At 40.3% G+C, this 18,240-nt stretch overlaps 1 protein-coding gene across 1 annotated transcript in view; it reads left to right on the top strand.

Moving 5' to 3' along the window:
* Positions 1-7,109: 7,109 nt before the first annotated feature.
* Positions 7,110-18,240, top strand: part of prex2 (phosphatidylinositol-3,4,5-trisphosphate-dependent Rac exchange factor 2) — an 87,499-nt gene continuing 76,368 nt past the window's right edge. Inside the window, 1 exon segment of the mRNA XM_038727647.1 lies at positions 7,110-7,524. Coding sequence (XP_038583575.1) covers positions 7,387-7,524 — 138 coding nt within the window. The 5' untranslated portion in view covers positions 7,110-7,386.

The raw sequence follows: 18,240 nt of genomic DNA, 5'->3' as shown, positions 1-18,240 counted from the left end.
TGCAATATTGTTGTCCTTAACTGCACAGTCCAATTACAATGTCCAGAGGTTTACCTTTGTATTTGCTTCTTTTCACTTACATATATTTACAAAGGGTTCTTAAATCCAGGCAGCACATCAATCACACAGTTACCAAATTTAAACCACTGGTACGCTACCTGCAGACGCCATGGCCACAGTCAGAAAACTGTATGCCATGCCTAGCATGTAACATACCTGACTTCATTGTCATTCCTGTATAAATACAGTATTGGCATGGTCAAAATAAACACAAAGGAAAACAAATAAATGGCTCTTACACTCCAGCCCCTAATTGTTAATGTCAGAAGAACAAATTAATTCTAAACAATACAAATAAAGAGACATTAAACACACAATTGTCTTAGGTTTAGAGGTAAACATAAATAAATAAAATAAATTTTTATATTACAGACAAGCATGCCGCATAAGCACCATTTAGGCATCCAAGGCTGCCTAGGCAAAGTTTGGTCACGGGTCTTCCCAAAATATTACCCTTTGTCTTGAGACAGACGGACTGTACAAGAATATTCTCATCAAGTGCTCTGCTGAGTAGCCAAGAGCCACAAGGAGCAGTAGAATCCACTGACAACATCCCCAGTAACAAGACTTCTTTTTTCTTCAGCTGATGCAAAATGGAGTTGAGCACTCTTCTGTTCTGGCTTCCAACTTTGTCCAGTATTGCTGTATGTCATGGGGTACGTTGTCATCCCATCCACAGCTTTTCCTGCAGAGCTACTGCTACAAGACTCTGCCAGATAGGGTAATTACTGCAATAAACCTCAAAGTCTGAACTGAGCAGGGACAACATGCCACGTCTATTGTAAGGCCTTTGTTTGACCAGCATCTTGAAATTGAAGGCATCCCTCTCAGTGGACCTCTCAAGGCCTTTAAGCGCGTGTGCTGGAACAACCTTCTCCTGTCCCCTGGTGTGTAAGAGAAAGTTTATACGTGTTCCTCCAGTATTCCTTTCTTGCGTGAGACTTCAAAATGGTACGTATCAATCTCTGTACGTATCATTTTGTCTCCCTTGCTGGACTTAACCTTGATAGACAGTAACAGGACACAATCATCCTTTCTGGCCCCTGGATGCCCACAGGTTCCTTAAGAAAATAATGTGCCAAATGCTTGCGGTCCCTTGGACAACTTAAGTCTTGTTTCTTTCTTAACATGAAGCACAGTGGGATGACTTTGACCACAGCTTTTGCAAATAAGACAATTTTCACAGTCCTTGCTCGTGTGTTCACTACACAGGCAGGCAAAGCAGATTCTATTCTCTTTTAGAAAGTAGATTTTTTCCCCTCAATGCTTCTTTCTGTTATGGACACTCCAATAACTGCTCATGAGAGCAACACATAAAAGCAGTGGGATTACGCTGCTTCTTTTGGAACGTTACCTTTACCTCTTAATTCATCCACATAGTCAGCACATTTTGCGAGTCCGGAATAACAGATGCAGAATCAGATATTATCTTGACTTCACGTTCAATGAAAGTGACAAGATCTGTGAACCTGAAGATCTGTATTTGTATTTCTCCAACACATCATGTGCAGTGGGGCCTCCATCTTTCACTTAATTTGAACAACTTTTTTGAAAAGCATGGTCAAACGTAGCTCATCTGTCAAAATACATGATTTTATTCTTCTGAAGGCTTCATGTTATCAAACTTCATATTATTCATTGCAATGAACTGAGAATGTCTACTGAGAAAAAGCCACATGAGTGCCATCACCTGGTCATTAATAATTACTGCAGCTAAACTCAAAACTAGGCTACTATCATCATATATTGTAAACACCACAACAAAAATAGTCTTTTTCATTTATTCTCCAGTATCAGTCTACCAAAATTGATCATATGTGCTACACTGCCACTAACCTACATGCCTGGTGTTATCTGAGTTTAGAAAATTATCCAAATTAACCAAAACCTCAACATGTGAACAATAACAAATGGTTTGACACTGAATGCAAAAACCTAAGGAAAACTTTAAAGAAATTATCAAATGAAAAGCATAGGGAGCCAGGTAACCACAACATATGCTTTCAATATGAGGCCACTCTGAAACAATACAAGTACACCCCAAAAACAAAGAAAGAACAACACAGCAAGAAGCAACGCTGTGAAATTCTGTGGAATCCTTGGAATCCAACCAGTTCTGGGAGAAATGGAACAACCTGAACAAAACCCAACAGGATGAATCGGCAATCAAATGATGATCAGTACAAGATATTCATGAAATGGAAAACTCTGGAGGCGGTGATAAAAAACAACCAAAACGCTCTAGATTACCCTGTAACAGAACAAGAATTAACAGAAGTCATCCAGTCCCTGAAAGGAAAAAAGGCTTGTGGTATTGATGTAATCCTCAAAGAAATGATCAAATACTCAGACCATAAAATCAGACTGGCTATACTAAAACTATTCAATACAATTTTATCAACTGGAACTGTTCCAGACATCTGGAACAAAGGTTTAATAACCCCAATTCATAAATCAAGGAATATGAGTGTCCAGTAACCTGGGAAAAATATTCTGCAACATCATAAATAAACGACATGTCAACTTTCTTGATGACCACAATATTTTGCCAAATTGGTTTCTTGACAAATTGCCACACAATGGACTATATATTTACCCTCCAGACTTTAACTGATCAAGAATTAAACATTAAGAAAAGAAAGGTATATGCCTGTTTTGTTGATTTCCAAAAAGCCTTTGATTCCATCTGGCACCTTTTCTATAGGCTACTTGAAAGTGGCATTGGGGGAAAAACAGGATTTGATTAAGAACATGTATACAAAAATGAATGAATGTGCCATAAAGATTGCAAACAAAAAAACAAAAAAAACAGTGCTCTTCTCCCAGGGCTGGGGAGTGAGGCAGGGATGCAATCTCAGTCCAATTCTCTTCAATCTATACATCAATGAATTAGCGAACCAACTAGAGCGTTCCATGGCACCTGGCCTCATCCTGAACGACACAGAGATCAGAGGTCTGCTGTATGCAGATGACTTAGTGTTGCTATCACCTACTAAAAAAGGTTTGCAACAGCACCATAATCTCCTGCAGAGATTCTGTAAGACCTGGGCCCTCACAGCAAAGACTAAGATAATGATCTTTCAGAAACAATACAGAAATCAGGTTTCACACAATTTCTATTTAGCCACCAATAAACATACAAAAAACTACACTTACCTTGGCCTCAACATTAAATACACAGGAAACCTCAACATGGCCTTTTTGACCTCTCACGTTCATCTATCCTTGATTCCTTGCGCTGCTATACTTCTTTTCCAACTGCTCTTCTTCTTCTTGTTTCATTGGCACGTGCCATTTCAGTACAACAGCTAATGTTCTACATACCATCAATTTTTTAGAGAGGTTAAAAATATGGGAGATTTATGGGGAAATGTTTAAACGTGAGGACAGTGGGAGAGTATGGTAAAATATGGTAGGTTGATACCTAGACTGTATGATATGGCCTGGTTCATGTGACCAAGGGGAGACAAAAGGGAGACACACTAAGGGAAACAGTTCACAAAACTTATTTTCCTATTACATTAACCCAAATTTGAACAAATTAAAGCCAAATAAACCAAATTATATCTGGTGCGCACAAGAGTAATATTTTTTGTCCCCTTAGGGGCTCAATACATACTGTATTGTGAAAATACAGTAAAAACACAATCTGGGTGATGCTGCTGTTGCTGGTGCTTCTGGTTGTGTTGCTGCTCCTCCAGATGGTGGTGGTGTTGCTACTGTTAGTGCTGCTGTGACTAGTGCTGCTGCTGATCATGCTGTTGCTCTGCTGCTGCTGCTTTTGGTGCTGCTGGTGGTGCTCCTGGGACAGAAGAATTGGGATTGCTGGTAGACTGGCCAAAGACTGTTACTTTGCCTGACAACAAGTACACTTTAAAAAGTCCTGTAATGGAGGAAGTTCAAGCACGGTTCAACCCACTAAGTGGCCCCAGAGGGGATCATGCAGTACAAATTATCCATCATCTTGCATCCTTTCTTGACTCTGGAACTCATTCACACCATCATAAATGTATTTATATCATGGCTGGACCCTAGTGGTGTTGGGGGAGGTACTTGTAAAAACTCTGTATACATGCAATGTAAATTTTCATCTCATCTTTTGGGCCTTTTTTTTAGTGTACCAATTGCAAACAAGGCTACTACTACTACTGCTCACCACAGACAAAATAAACTTATTTGTCATAACATCATTAAGTTAGCAAATCAATAAAAAATTGAAAAAAAATTGTCCTTTTAATGATTAAATTATGAATGGTTTAATGGAGGATCTATTGACAGAAATGCAATATAACATAACTATGTTTTTAGTGGTATAAAGAGCTTACATAACAAACCCTTTTACGTTTTTATTACCATAGAATGAGCCATTTCTATCTACACAAACCGTGGGTCTTCCTTACGTGGAAGTCGCCATGTTGCGCCGCCATGTTTCTATGGTAGCCCAAATGGACCAACAGTGCTACAGAGCGTGTTTTGTCACTACGTTGAATACGTAAGATGAAGAAGAAGAAGAAGTAGTAACATTAGCAGTAGTAGTAGTAGTCGTCGTCTGGTTTGTTAGAAGTAAAAAAAGAAGAGAAATTTGAACAAATGGAGGCCCACACGTATTATTTAGCACAAGAGCTTGACTGATCGTGTCGGCTACCATAGCTTCTCCTGTGCTTTGAAAGGGAGGGACGAGCGGTGAGTAATGGTGCATTCATGTGCTCGGAATAATAAGAATCCTTTTTTCCTCCTTAAATCTTTATTGCAAAGAGAGAAATAAAATGTACATGGGACACAAAGAAGTATACAGAAGTCTGATTCATGCAAAATCACGTATTGCATATACATATTTTGCAAATATGTAATTTGTAATATGGTTATAACAGTTAGTTTGCTGTCCATGTAGAGTTACCTATATGTCAGCATGTTGTATATATGTTCTGATAATGCTAATCCAACATATCTTTGCAGTAGTGTCCATGTTGATTCCACATTCTGAATTAAGAGCACATGAACACACACTGAAGTTGTAAGAACGACTTCACAACTTGGGAAATGGGACCATCCGAGGAGCACATGAATGCACTGAGAGCTGCTGGTTGCAATTCATAACCCTCACCATTAAGTGCAACTGTAACTAACACACTGTTGAGATTGCCCTCTAGAGTCCACAAAACATATTGCTCACACCTATTGGGTAATGTAGCCTACTTATGTCAATGTGAAAACACAGCAACTACTATTATGGGTTGACTGAGGTTCTGTGTTAAAGACAAAATAAAAAAGGAAAAACAGGCAACCAAAAGGGGTGTTAATGAGAAATCAGGACAGAAAAGGCACTTTTCATCAATGCATTGCTTTGGTCTGGCTCTTCGCAGATTGTTTACAGAAATTTTGAACTTACTGGCTATGCAAAACAGGAGGAAGGCCTAATTTTTTAAGGCTTTTTATGTCATAAAAAGAGTTTTACTGTACCTCAACAGAGTGCTGTTAACCATAGAAAAGAAGTTTGTAGCTACATCACCCATTGGTTTGTGGACTACCATTTTGAAGCCTTGAGTTTTGCATTTGAGCTGTTGCAATCTTGTTTTTTTGGAACCAGAAGTGACCACATTTGGATAAGAGGGTGTAGCTAGCTAGCCTGGTTAGCAATGTGCATCTTTAATTCACATAAAAACTGTGATATTAATTGAGATGCAAATTTTGGCTAGCAAAAACAGGCTTAAAACAAACCCTGAAAAAATTATCAGCCGACTCCTTAATGTCTTAGTGTCTTTGTGGACCTTTGCTTTTGCTTCTTCATTCATAGCTTACAGATATTTTGTTTGTTTTTTTAATCCAAGTACCACATCAATCACACAGTTACCACTGCTATGTTACCTGCAGACACCATGGCCACAGTTTAAAAAAAACATGTCTCACTTAGTATGCAACACACCTGACAGTTACCCATCAAATGCAGTCCCAGTATAGGTGACTGCTCCCAGTGAACAATAAACTTATTATGTCAAAATAAACACAAATACAAGAAATAGATACATGGCTCTTATAGGCTGCACATATTGCAATACAATCACATATACATACATAGCCCATATGAGCTTGCAGGCCTATCATTAAACAGCTGCTTTCTTTGATAGGTGAAGATGTAGCCTAACTTAGTTATTTGTGTATTTTTTGGAATTTTCACTAATCTAAAAGAAACTGATGATTTTGGAGCGTATGTAATTACGTTCCCCATCTAAAGGTGATAAGCTCATTTGCAACTTAATGATGTAAGCAAAGGTTTTATGACTGAATTGTATTACTTCATTAACCAACTACTGTGCTATATTACAAGGAGAAAGAAAGCAATTAAAGTAATTACAGTTATACAACATCATTCTCTTGCATGGTTAACTGTGACGCTCACTCTGGTTTCAGCTTGGCACTGGCAGCACCAAGAGATTTCCGAGGATTCTCAGACAAGTGAGGAACACTTTAATTTCCCCATTATTTCACTCCTAAAATCAGTGGTGTGAAATTGAGTGAAAAAAACTGTAGGTGTGCTGCTCTGCTGTCTTTTCATGTGATCTTCATATATCTTTACAGAAATAAACAATATAATTTCCTCTCAAGTTACACTATCTCACGTTTATGATCTAATGTGTCTGTAGTCTATGTGGTTATTATAGGACATGAAGTTTGTGAACTTTGTCCTGTCCAGGAATCAGGAGCTAGACAGAGATGCCTACAATAACTGTGGAAGTACAGTAATTGTCCCTTCAAATTAAAGGGGTAATAATATAAAAAATAAGAATAAGTATTGTAGGGTATTAATTATACCAGTTTACATTTAATTTATAGCTTGTTGTTTTCAACAGCTTTCATCTGCAATTTAGATCGTCTGTATGATCATGAAAACAATTTGGTTCAATCTATGAGTTAGTGTTTTTTTGTTCTCAAAACCGGTTGCTGTATTTTTATATTGAAAACAGCAGCCGGAAATTGCTGTGTGTATTGTGGCTAACTTGACAGGGGTCCTACTCTGCATTAAAGGAGGCTGGATTGGGATGAAGACTTTGGGAGTCACATGGACTGAACTTTCAAACCGGTGTCCAGTTGTTGTCCACCCTTCAGTGGGAAGCTATCTCGCGTTGTTGTGTAATTCCCCACACTTGTTTTTATTTCTAAACGTTCGTGCGTTTTCATCCACCATTACAACATTGTGGAACATCGTGGACTTTCCAGTGCACTTTTGGACCATGCAGCAAACTTTACACTTTCGCATCTGAAACCGGTTTTGTGATGTGAAACCTTGCGCTGCCGAAGGGAATAAGGTTTGCATTATATTTACTCACAATGACTGAGGAGAGCAGAAGTGAGCACAGAGCTGAAAGCGGGAAGGACCTGGAGAAACAGCTCCGGCTGCGAGTGTGCGTCCTAAATGAACTTTTAAAGACTGAACGGGATTATGTTGGGACACTAGAGTTTCTCTCGGTGAGTTTTCATAATACTATTTAACCAGAGACGGCACAAACGTGCACATTTTACTCAAGTAAATGACACCATCAAACAAACAAAACAAAACCAGCCAGTCTCTTTGGTATGCATGGTGCGTCAGGCTCCAGAGCAAGAACTGGTCCTCCAGTGTTACATGTTAATAACCTGCAAACTCCCCTTGATGCTGCTATTAGGCTACTTTCAAACACGTGAGCAGTGTGTCTAACATAAGGGTGTTACCTGTAATACTCTCTGAACCCATCCCTTTGATGGAGATAACTTTTCAGATTGCAAGTGTGAAATTGGGAAAGCAGGCACGGCACAGCTTCAGTTCTTGCACAGCAAGTGTGATGTTTAATCCTCTTCTCAGTCTACTCGTAGGCTGTTAGAAGCTCATAGTGTTTAGTCTGGCAATAACTGATCAGAAACTACTTCAGGTCATTTTGGGCACTGGATCATTTGAAAGAAAAAATGCTGATCAAAGAAACAAATCAAACTAAAAATTAAGCGTTTTCAGACAAAAAGTTTTGTAATAAATGACCAAGTTCTCATATATATTTTTTCTATTTGTTTACTATGGTGAACACCCTGTGGTTACAGGGTATCAGTTCAGGTTGTTCCAATATTTACAATCATGTTAAACTAAAGAAGAGGAAGAACTGAAGCAGGGACACTTCTAAAAGGACATCTGTACTTCTGGTCACCGTGTCTTTTTCACATTCAAGCTTATAACTTGTGCTGCACAACATAACTAATACATCCATATGATTACCCCACTTCCCAAGTAGGACAGAAAATACAGTGCGATTGCATTTTGCTGCTTCCCCTTGCTAACTTTTAATCAAATCCAGAAGTGGGGAGTTTTGCCAAGTACGGCACAGGTGGACTCAAATGAAAACCACTGGCACTACAGCTTAATGGCATTACATAAAATAACACCTAATGTAATGTCAATGTATTTATTTGACAAAGGAAGCTGTGACTGTTGAGGATGTTAAAGTGAAAGTCACACAGATAAGATCTGGACTGTGGGTTTGGATGGCTTCCATCATATTTTCTCGGCATTGTAAGCATCTCAGTGCGATGGGAACTTTGCAGGGAAGTCAGGTTGAAAGGGCACTGTGTTGTGTGTCATTAAGAGCACTATTTCCCAGATCACAGTATGAATGTGTACACCCTGACCTCCCTCCCACTGCCCAGATGTTTCCAATGGAGGACAGAGGGACCAGGAAGGGGATGTAGCTCTATCTAGCCTTTCTTAGAAATGGCATTACTGGAGAAATGGAGGAGGTGATTACATGAGGGAATGTGTCCTCTGTCCTGGTGGTGGGGGTTTGGGGAATGCAGCCACCCCTCCTTAATCTCCCCTGTAGTGCTGGAACTGGGATTCATTTCAGAAGTGACTGATCCTTACAAGGCAACTCTGTTCTGGCCTGGGAAAGTCGGGATGGATGCGTCAGATTGAGGATCTGTCAGTGAAAGATAGCTATTGTTGGTTTAGCTGCATCTTACAGCTGATGGAGCTGGAAGATGATAATGATAAAGAAGCTAGAAAGTGAGAAAAAAATTATCTACTGTTTTATCATCAGGGGGGTCCTGGGGTGCATCGTGGAAGATGCTCAGGATGATCAAAGACAGCCCTACTGGGGAGAGGAGTCATATTGAAGACTTTCATCTGATCACACACAAACACACGCCTGCCTCCCCCGCTTCCTCTCCTGCCACACTAGAACCAGCTACAAACCACACAATTTTCTGTGTGTCTAGAGGTCAGAATGGAGAACAACCCGGCCCCCCTCTGTGCGACTCCCTGGTGGGATAATCCAGGGGACTCCGACTACCAGCAGGGAAAGAGTTGAACGGGATATAGCTAGAGGGGTGAAAGGGAAAAGGGTACAGCAGATCACACAGTAGATATTGCCAGGAGGGTGAAGGGTGGGGGTGCGGGGGGATTAGGGGGGTTGAGGTGGTCTCTGCAAGTGGCTGGGCTTGGTGCCTTCTCTTGTAAACCATATTTCCTGAAGGAGGAATTCCTCCGAGGTTAGGAAATGCTGGGGAACAATGAGGCTCCGGTCAGTAGCCAAAGTTGAACAGCAGAGGAGAGATTGTTGCTGCTGATCCGTGGGACCCAAACACAATGCATCTCATACATACTTTACTCTTAAGGTAGTGGAAAACAATATGGAGAACAATGATGATTAGAGCAATTTGTCCGAGGACAGTCTGAGGCTATTGTGTGGCTATACCTCGTGGGAAAATGTGCAGATTGCATCTTGAAGGTGTCAGTATTGGAGAGTCTAAAGTTGACTTTCTTTGGACTAATGCACAGCCTTTTACACTGCATGTACTAAATGTCGTTTACAGTAGTCTGACAGTGAGGGGAAGGCTTCTAGGGAAGCTGTCTGAAATATCTCAGGGCCTATCTTACATAATGAACAATTATAGCAGGAGATAGTGGGCGGCGGTGGACACTGGTGTTTATCTTGGACAGCTAGGAGCCAATAAAATGACAGCCATTCTTGGACTTGTCTCAATGAGGGGAACAAATCAAGACATAATGTAAACAGTCACTCTAATGAGCAGTTTGCTGTTCAAGTGTCAAATGAAATACTTGACTTAGTCTATGCTGCTGTTGATAGAGATACATTGAAAGCCATTTGCTTGCACGATAAGCACTTTGGAGGAGAATGCAAGAAGGGACAATGGGACAAACCTTTCATGTCCAGATTCTGGAGGGAGATCTGAGCCACAAGTTAACTTAATATATTCCAAAGAGCTTTGCAGTGCATTAAGTGGTCCCTCAGCTGCTGCCCTCTCCCCAACAATAAAGCCTGTTGGAACTACGAAACAACCTTGGAGTGTAATGTTAAAAAAACATTTTTTAATCTGTTACATAAATTGAAGTGAAAATGAAAAAAAAAAAACCTGATCATCTGTAGGGATGAAATTCAAGAAACATTACATGTGGATTCTCACATATTTTACATACAGCTGCATATGATTTATCCCTGTTATATTTCTCTGGCTTTATGTGGAAAGCCTATTTGTCAACAAGCAAGTCGGTGGTCACTTTAAGTCTAGTAGCGTATTTTCAGTGAAAATGCCGTCAGGAAGCTGGGGAATCAAGCCTAATGGAGAACACAGCTGCTAAGAAGGATCATTTACCATCTCCTAGAAACCCAGGTGTTCAAGTGAACCCCCTGTGTGTTTGTGTATCTGTATATATAATTTTCCATATCTCAGATTTGCATGCATCTTAGCTTGAACTGCCAGGCTTGTAACATATGGCCCGTGGTCAGTCCTTGAGGAGGTCAGGTCAGAGGGGGCACAATGAGAAAGTTCAAATGCTCCGGACAGACAGCTGATGATGAAAGGTCACGACCTCTTGTTCCTATGCCTTTCCTGTCTGTTAATCTGTAGACTTCATGCCAACTTCCAGCCCCCTCTAGTTTTCTGATGGAAACAGGAACAGAAGATTCTGATGCATCCTGATTTGATGAAAACACACAAGCAAAAATGTGTAAACACAGAAAACACAAGCTTTCAGCGTGTGTGTGTGTGTCCAGTATCAGGTTATATATGGAGACAAGTTGTATTTATATATCGAAAAAACAAAGCAGAAATAAGATATTGTACTTTTAGTTTTTAATCAATGCTAAATATAGTGAGATAAATTGAACTATAAATACTTACTACCTAGTAGGACTGGGCGATATGGCCTAAATTGTTATCACGAAATAAAATGTAAAATGAGTCTATATCGATAATTATCACGATAAATGTCAAATCATTGATCATATTCGTTAAGTTTAAAGGCCGATTTTTGCTGCTGAGTAAAAGTTGAAGAAATCAGACAGTTAATTGTGGTTTGAAACTATTATTATTATTACATGACTATACAGATTTATTCAACAGTGTAATGAGACTGTATATATAGCCCCCTGCACAGATTCTACTAAGCTATTTAAGCAGCTTTTGAAGCAACAGATCAGATAAGACAGTCCTTATTATATTTGTGTGCTGACGTGATGCTCGTATGTTGGGACTGGGTGCTTTTGAGGCATGAGGGCGAGTGCTTAGAGGCCGCCAGTGGCCCTTTAGTGTTGCTTATGTTAATTTGTCTCCACAATTGGCTGCATTTGGTGATAAGAGATTCTACAGAGAGAAGTGTATTCACACAGGCTGCTGTTTCCGCCCTGATCGCTCCATTCTCTTAATTACCTACTTTAGTCAGAGTCACTGATTGCCCCATAATACTGTTACTCCACAACTGCCTCTTATGTACTCTACCCTTTCATATACCTCAGATATCTTTTCTGGTGTTCTTTCTTTCTTGTTTTACACCACTGTGTCCCAGAGGGAGCCCTGACTGCATATAGTCCAGCTTTTATTTTGGATGCTGTGTTGACAAGAAGTGTATTTTTCCATTTTTTCTATATGAAGGTGATCCCTACTAGGCTAGCGCTGTTTCTGTTTTAATTTAGCTTTATTCCATTTAAGTTTGTGTTTATAAGAGAGGTGAAATGTTTTCCTTCTTGACTCTTTCTCTCCTCTCTGAGATTAGACAGTTTCTCTCTTGTGCCTGTCCCCAGTGTGAGGCCCCCTGAACTGATGATGTGTCTCACTTGCATTTCAATTTCACACCACTGCCACCACACAGGCAGCCTTCTGATTATAAGTGTAAATGCATTCTGTCTCCGTTTGGTCACACTGTATGCTTATTTTGCGCATTTTTAATGTTGTCAGTAGATGCATTGTGTGATATATGTGTGCGTAAACGTGTTTAGCACCACATCTTAAAGCTAAATCTGTCTTTTAGTCAGCCTGAAGATGAATGATAGTGAGGATTACCCCTGTGACAACAGAACCCTTTCCTGCAGAGCATTTTGCATCAACCTTGAATCCCATATTAATAAAAGTACTGAGTGGTATAATCCTTCATTTTCCTGTTGAGCAATTCTGCTGTGTTTTGCATGCCTATCAATATTTTATCCATTCCTCTTTTCAAATATTTTTTATAGCAGTTTCGTAGGAATGTATCAAATGTGATTACCATTGGGAAATAATCAGTAACATGCATGCCTACGTTATGCCATGTTGTAAAATTACTATAGATATTGAATATTGTAATGTTCACTGACAATTAAAATTATTGTACTTTGATTCAAAGGGTAGTCACTAAGGTTCTTGATCTGCATGTTAGCTTTGGTGTTGAAGTTTAATCATTTCAACTGTTAGCTGTGAACACACTTGCTACAGGACTTGCTGCACACCGGCTGCTATTTCCAAACTATAAAGATAATGCAGACGTACAATCTCAGGCCGACATTGGCGAGAGTTGTTTGTGCTATGTGGGTCTTGATTGTGATATATTGGTTTGCAAATGTCATTGAGCCAACTGTGGAAAAGAGATGAGCAGTAGTAGCAAAACGGATTCAAAACAGCTTGGCTTTTATAAAATGCTAGACTTAAAGCCTCTACTTGACCAATCAGAAATGTTCACCACTGCAAACCCCACCCTCGAAAGGTCCAGTACTTTGGAAAGTACTACCCCCCAAGCAGGGGATTTTGGGGGTTAAAATAAAGTCCCTGGAACTTAATTTAGACCGTGGAAACGCTGCGAGTTCCTCCAAAGGTTCCTAGTTCTGGGGTGAAGGTCCTGTGGTGGAAACACAGCTGAATAGTAGTGACCAAAATGTGCACTGAAAGCCAAATGTCGAATTGAATTTATTTATTTGGGAAAAGTTCCTATAATGCTGCTTTTGTTTATACAATGTTTCACCTTAATACACTTGGCTTCTGTTGTTATTGGAATAGATCAACATTTTGAAAAATATGCATATTCACTGTCTTGCAGAGAGTGGGATGAGATTGATATCACGCTAATGTCTGTATGTAAATATGACACAGGGGGAAACAGCTAGTCTGGCTTTATCCAAAAAATTCTGCTGGGATTATGTGCTGGACTATTTCTCGGCTGGGCGCAGTGACATCCTCGAGTGTTGTTGTCACAGTGAGGTTGTCAAGTAACCAAGAAATAATCCAACACATAACCCCGTAAAACCACAAACAAATGAGATATAACATGTTACTTAGTGAGCTTTAGAGGTGCTGCTAGGCAGATTTTGTTAGCTGTTTCCCATGTTTCCAGTCTTTATGCTAAGCTAACCAGCTGCTGGCTTTAGCTTCATATTTACTGGACAAGTATGTGGTGGTATTGATCTTCTCATCTAACTCTGGGCAAGAAAAAAGCTCATAAATGTATTTTCCCAAATGCTGAACTATTCCTTTTGAAAGAAAATGTTTTGTAAAAAAACACATTCACATTTCTAAAAGTAAGGCATATAAAAAAGTTGTCAAAACTTGTCAACCAACAATGTCTACCAACACGCCTGCTCTAACTGCTGCTGCAAATAAAAGTTGAGTATTAGTCAGAGAAATCACACTATTGTCTAGTCTAGCTTGCTTTATTGATGATTTGGTTACAGTCTTTTACACCTTCTTTCTGTCAGTGTAAGAAACGTTAAAGTCCCTCCAGCAGGTTCTTTTGCTTTTGTGTCAGAGGCAATTTTTCAAGCAGGATTTCCTTCCTTCCTGGCCCTCCCCGTCTTTACATTGTGCTGCATGTTTCCTGCTTCAACACACACACACACACACACACACACACACACACACACACACACACACTTTCCCCACTGTCCAGTGGGCCAGGGAAAGGAGATTTTTTGCCACAGATGCCCACTTGTCAACGTGTAGCTTAATTGCGTAGGTGATAGGGCTGCAAGTACCCCGGCATTGAATCCATCGTGCCGATCCAGCTCAGGAGGCAGAAGTGTTGCCCAGAGGAGAAGGCAGCCTTTGATTTGGCCAGTACCAGCTGCCTGGTCACATGGTGCTTACGTGCTACATGTAGAGAGAGTAGAGAGTGACAGGACTACGGTAGACGCTTGTCAGGATGTTCATAGATTGTGAAGGGGTCATCATCACAAGGGGGCCTGTGTTTTAGCGGCCATGCTCTGCTGCAGGGAACAAACACACACGTGCGCGCACACACAGACATGCACACGCTTGCTCAGATCAATATGCCTGCAGTGTAAGTTTAGCTCCCAAACCTCTTGAACCTGCTTCAGCATTGCCATAATTCCGTATAACACTGGGAAAATGACATTATGTTTACAAATTAATTAAAGGCTGGTCTGTTTCTCATTAGCCAAATCAAGGTTATTGTTTGTATAGAAAAAAGTACCAACCATGTGGTTTAGTATCATAAAGTGTCTCGCAAACTCCCTAGTGCAGATGTCTCACATTTTTAAATCTGACGTGAACGTTTTTCAATAAGTGTCCTCTTGGCTTATAAGAATATATTTAGACAAGTTTGCCTGTCCTCTCTCTGTGGTTTAAACTCACAGTTTCCATGTCATTCATGTCTCTGTCTGTCCTGCACTTCTGGGCTCAGAATCCACAGCTGCCTAGCTAGACATGATGGGAAATTCCACTAAACTCTAAATTATTTAATTAATGTAATTGGATGGGATTAGCCATAGAATGTCTGAGAGTTAGACAAGTGTCTCTCTGTCTCTAAGCATGCCTTGACTGCAGACATTCTTTTCATGTCCATCTGTCTGTCTTCTTTAATTTTTTCTTTCTCTTTCAAGGTTATTTTCAGTCTCTGAAACTATTTGTCCGTGACTCTGTAAAAGTAATGACTGGATCTGGTTTGAGGAATAGACAAGAAATTAGTCTCTACTTTCCACTTTTAAATCTTAAACCCTAATTTATACATTGGCTGCTTTTGGCAGAAGAATAACACATTCACATTCACATTACACATAGTCATTAGATCCATTGTTCATATGCAATTATTGATTAGAACAGGTTTAAAGTTATAGTCCATAAGTTTCCACAATTTCAAACAGGGTAAATATCATCGAAACTCTCAATAAGGTGAATGCGGTAATAATTTTTTCTGTAGTGATAAAGTTAGATATTTTTTGCAACCAGCCAGGTGCTATCAAGTAAACTCTATCAAGATTTCTCAAAAGCTAAAGGAAGGCAGTGGCCGCTTAAATTGGGAAAAAAATAAAAATGCCAAAATAACTTCATTAAACAACCTAAATCCATATTAATCTTTTCTTCACAACAGGTTAAATAGTTGTTAGTGGCTGCACAGCTGTGTAGTTACTGATAACACTTGAATACATATAAGCTAAAAATATTAAAAAGTATTAATTACGGTAGCAGGAGTTAATATACAGTAATTAGTGGTTTCCGTTCTTGCTTATTTGAAAGAATAAGTGGACCAAATTAAGGTGTAACCTGCTCTGTTGCAGCCATGTTGGCGTGGTGCCTCCTACTCTGTCCATTCACAGACAAACAGAAGGCATGATGAGCAGAACCCTGGCAGGAGGAGGTATCTGTATGGGTGGGCACGCTCTCAGCAGTTGTGCTTGGGGAGAGTAAGAGTCGGGGAGAAACTGGCAAGGTAGCTGTTCAATTCTCCATTGACAGTGCCTGGTTCGATGTGTGAGACAGGCTGACTCGGCAGGGTTTCTTTTTTCTTGCTAGTCCTGCTGAGATGGATGGTGGGAGGGGGAGGGGCTCCAGCAGAGGATTTGGAAGTCTGTAATGGTAATCAAATGAACAATCTCGGTGTGTGAAAGTCATGCTTTGGTGTGTGTCACAGATTGGGAGACTGATCATTCTGCTTAGTCATCTTGCAGATCAATACAGGGTGCTGGTGTGTTGCAATTTCACAAGTCGAGAGATGTTTGTTATGTACTGAAGATGCCTGCCGTGTCTGGTGCCTTGGTGGGTGAAATTGAACTGACATGCGGACATGACCACAAGCATCATTTTATGCTCATGTGCTCATTTCACTCCAACTGTTAGCCGTGTAAGTAGCTCACCAAGAGTCAGGCGCAGACATTGGGCACAGACATATTCATTAGATAAATTGCTTCATTCCAGCTGTTTATCTATTGCCTGGGTCACTGCAAGGACAAGAATAACATCAAAGCGAAGCATTTTTCTATGTCCTTAGACAACAGTGAATTCTAAATAATAAATGTTCAAACGATATATTCCATTACCTATGTCTAATTGTCTCGATTTAAGCTTCTTCACCTACAGTATTTTGTTTATTTTTGGGAGTCATCTGGTGCTCATATGCCTGAATTTTAAAAAGAGAGCGAGCAAGTCTTCCGAAGACAGACGGGCTTTCGTTCACTAGATGAACCTGTAAAATGAATGCACACATGTTTTTCGTTGTTAATTAAAACCAACAACCCTGCATTGAGCCGTGCAGAAGAGCCTTAATGGCCACTCCCAGGATAGACATATTAACATTCCCCACTGTATTTATAGTGTCTGTTTCCTGTATACAGTACATTCCCAGTGGAGAGAAACGGACTAGTTTGGGGAAACTAGCCAAATGAGTTGGGAAGCCCAGGATGACTCCTGGAGGTGTCACCAGGACTTGTTGAAGACAGAACGGGCCTGGATTGTCTGAGAGAATCACGACAAAGAGCCTTTTCTCTCTTTTCGGATGTGTGCTGTCAGCATCATAGACTGACTCTGTCGCTGGTCAGGACTTTTGGGGGGAAGTTCAGTTTTTGCTTGCCAGGAATTTGGTCTGTGTGTATAGGTGTGTGTACTGGATGCCTCTGTGCAGGAGATTTAACCCTATAATGTTGAATTCTGGCTTAAAAAACACTTGCTCTGTGCAGGAAGTACGGTAAAGCCACCATATCCTCCTTGCAGGCTTGTCGTGTTAAGAAGAAGGCCAAACAAGGCTCTCTTTTTTTCCAGTCTTCCTCACCCTCTGTGCTTCCTCTATATCAGTTTTTTTCTGTCTGCCTTGTCTCTGTCTATCGCTGCTGCTCTCACATTTTCTCACCAGCACGCGCACAAACAGCAAATCCAGAGACTCAGGTGTTTTGAGAGTTTGCCTTAGGGTGCTAAGCTGCTAGCGCACCTGATACCTGCTGTCCTTTAACTGTTATCACAGTGCTTACCTTTTTAGTCTGCCATCCAGAGGGACAGATGTATGTCAAAGAAACACACACACGCACATACTCGAAAAGACTTAATGAGCATACCTTCACAGTCTGGTGATTCACTACAGTGGGCTTTTTCGTGTGGAAGCTGTTGTTTGTGTCTCCCATCTCTGGCTTTGAATGGCCTTTGTCTCGTATTTTTTATTTGTTAACAGGAGAGGATTCTTCCACAGATGGTGGATTAGAAAACACTGAACTACCTGTACATGCATGTAGTAATATCACTATACATTTTACTCTTTTTTTACACCACTAAATACAGTACAAAGTGGAAAACTATACACAGGATGTTGTGTGTGTTTTTTTGCCAGCTCTCCAATCACGACAACAAAGCAAATCAGTGAATCATCATTGAACAAAAGAGGTAGTATGTCCAATAGACTCTGAGAAAGGCTTATTCATTCTTCCAGTGTTTACACTGGTGACCAGTGCCAGTGAACTCAGATCGGATCCCAGATCCCACATCATTGCAAAAGCAATTGAACTTTGGTAGCCGAAGAAGTTTTTTACTCCTTTTTAATATAGCTACCTCAGTACTTTTCATTTCAGGGTGAGCTCGGTCTTCTACAGTTGAACCAATTGATCCACAGGGACCTAAAATGGCTGTTTTGCATGTAATACATCAAACGGGCCTCGTGTTCCTGCCCACTCCTCCAAT

This window comes from Micropterus salmoides, unplaced genomic scaffold (assembly GCF_014851395.1).
Source record: "Micropterus salmoides isolate LMB-PRFRI ecotype aquatic unplaced genomic scaffold, ASM1485139v1 Ms_hic_scaffold_1, whole genome shotgun sequence".
NCBI classification, from domain to species: Eukaryota; Metazoa; Chordata; class Actinopteri; order Centrarchiformes; family Centrarchidae; genus Micropterus; species Micropterus salmoides.
Note: the sequence above shows the minus strand (reverse complement) of the source record. Positions and strands in the feature narration are given on the sequence as shown.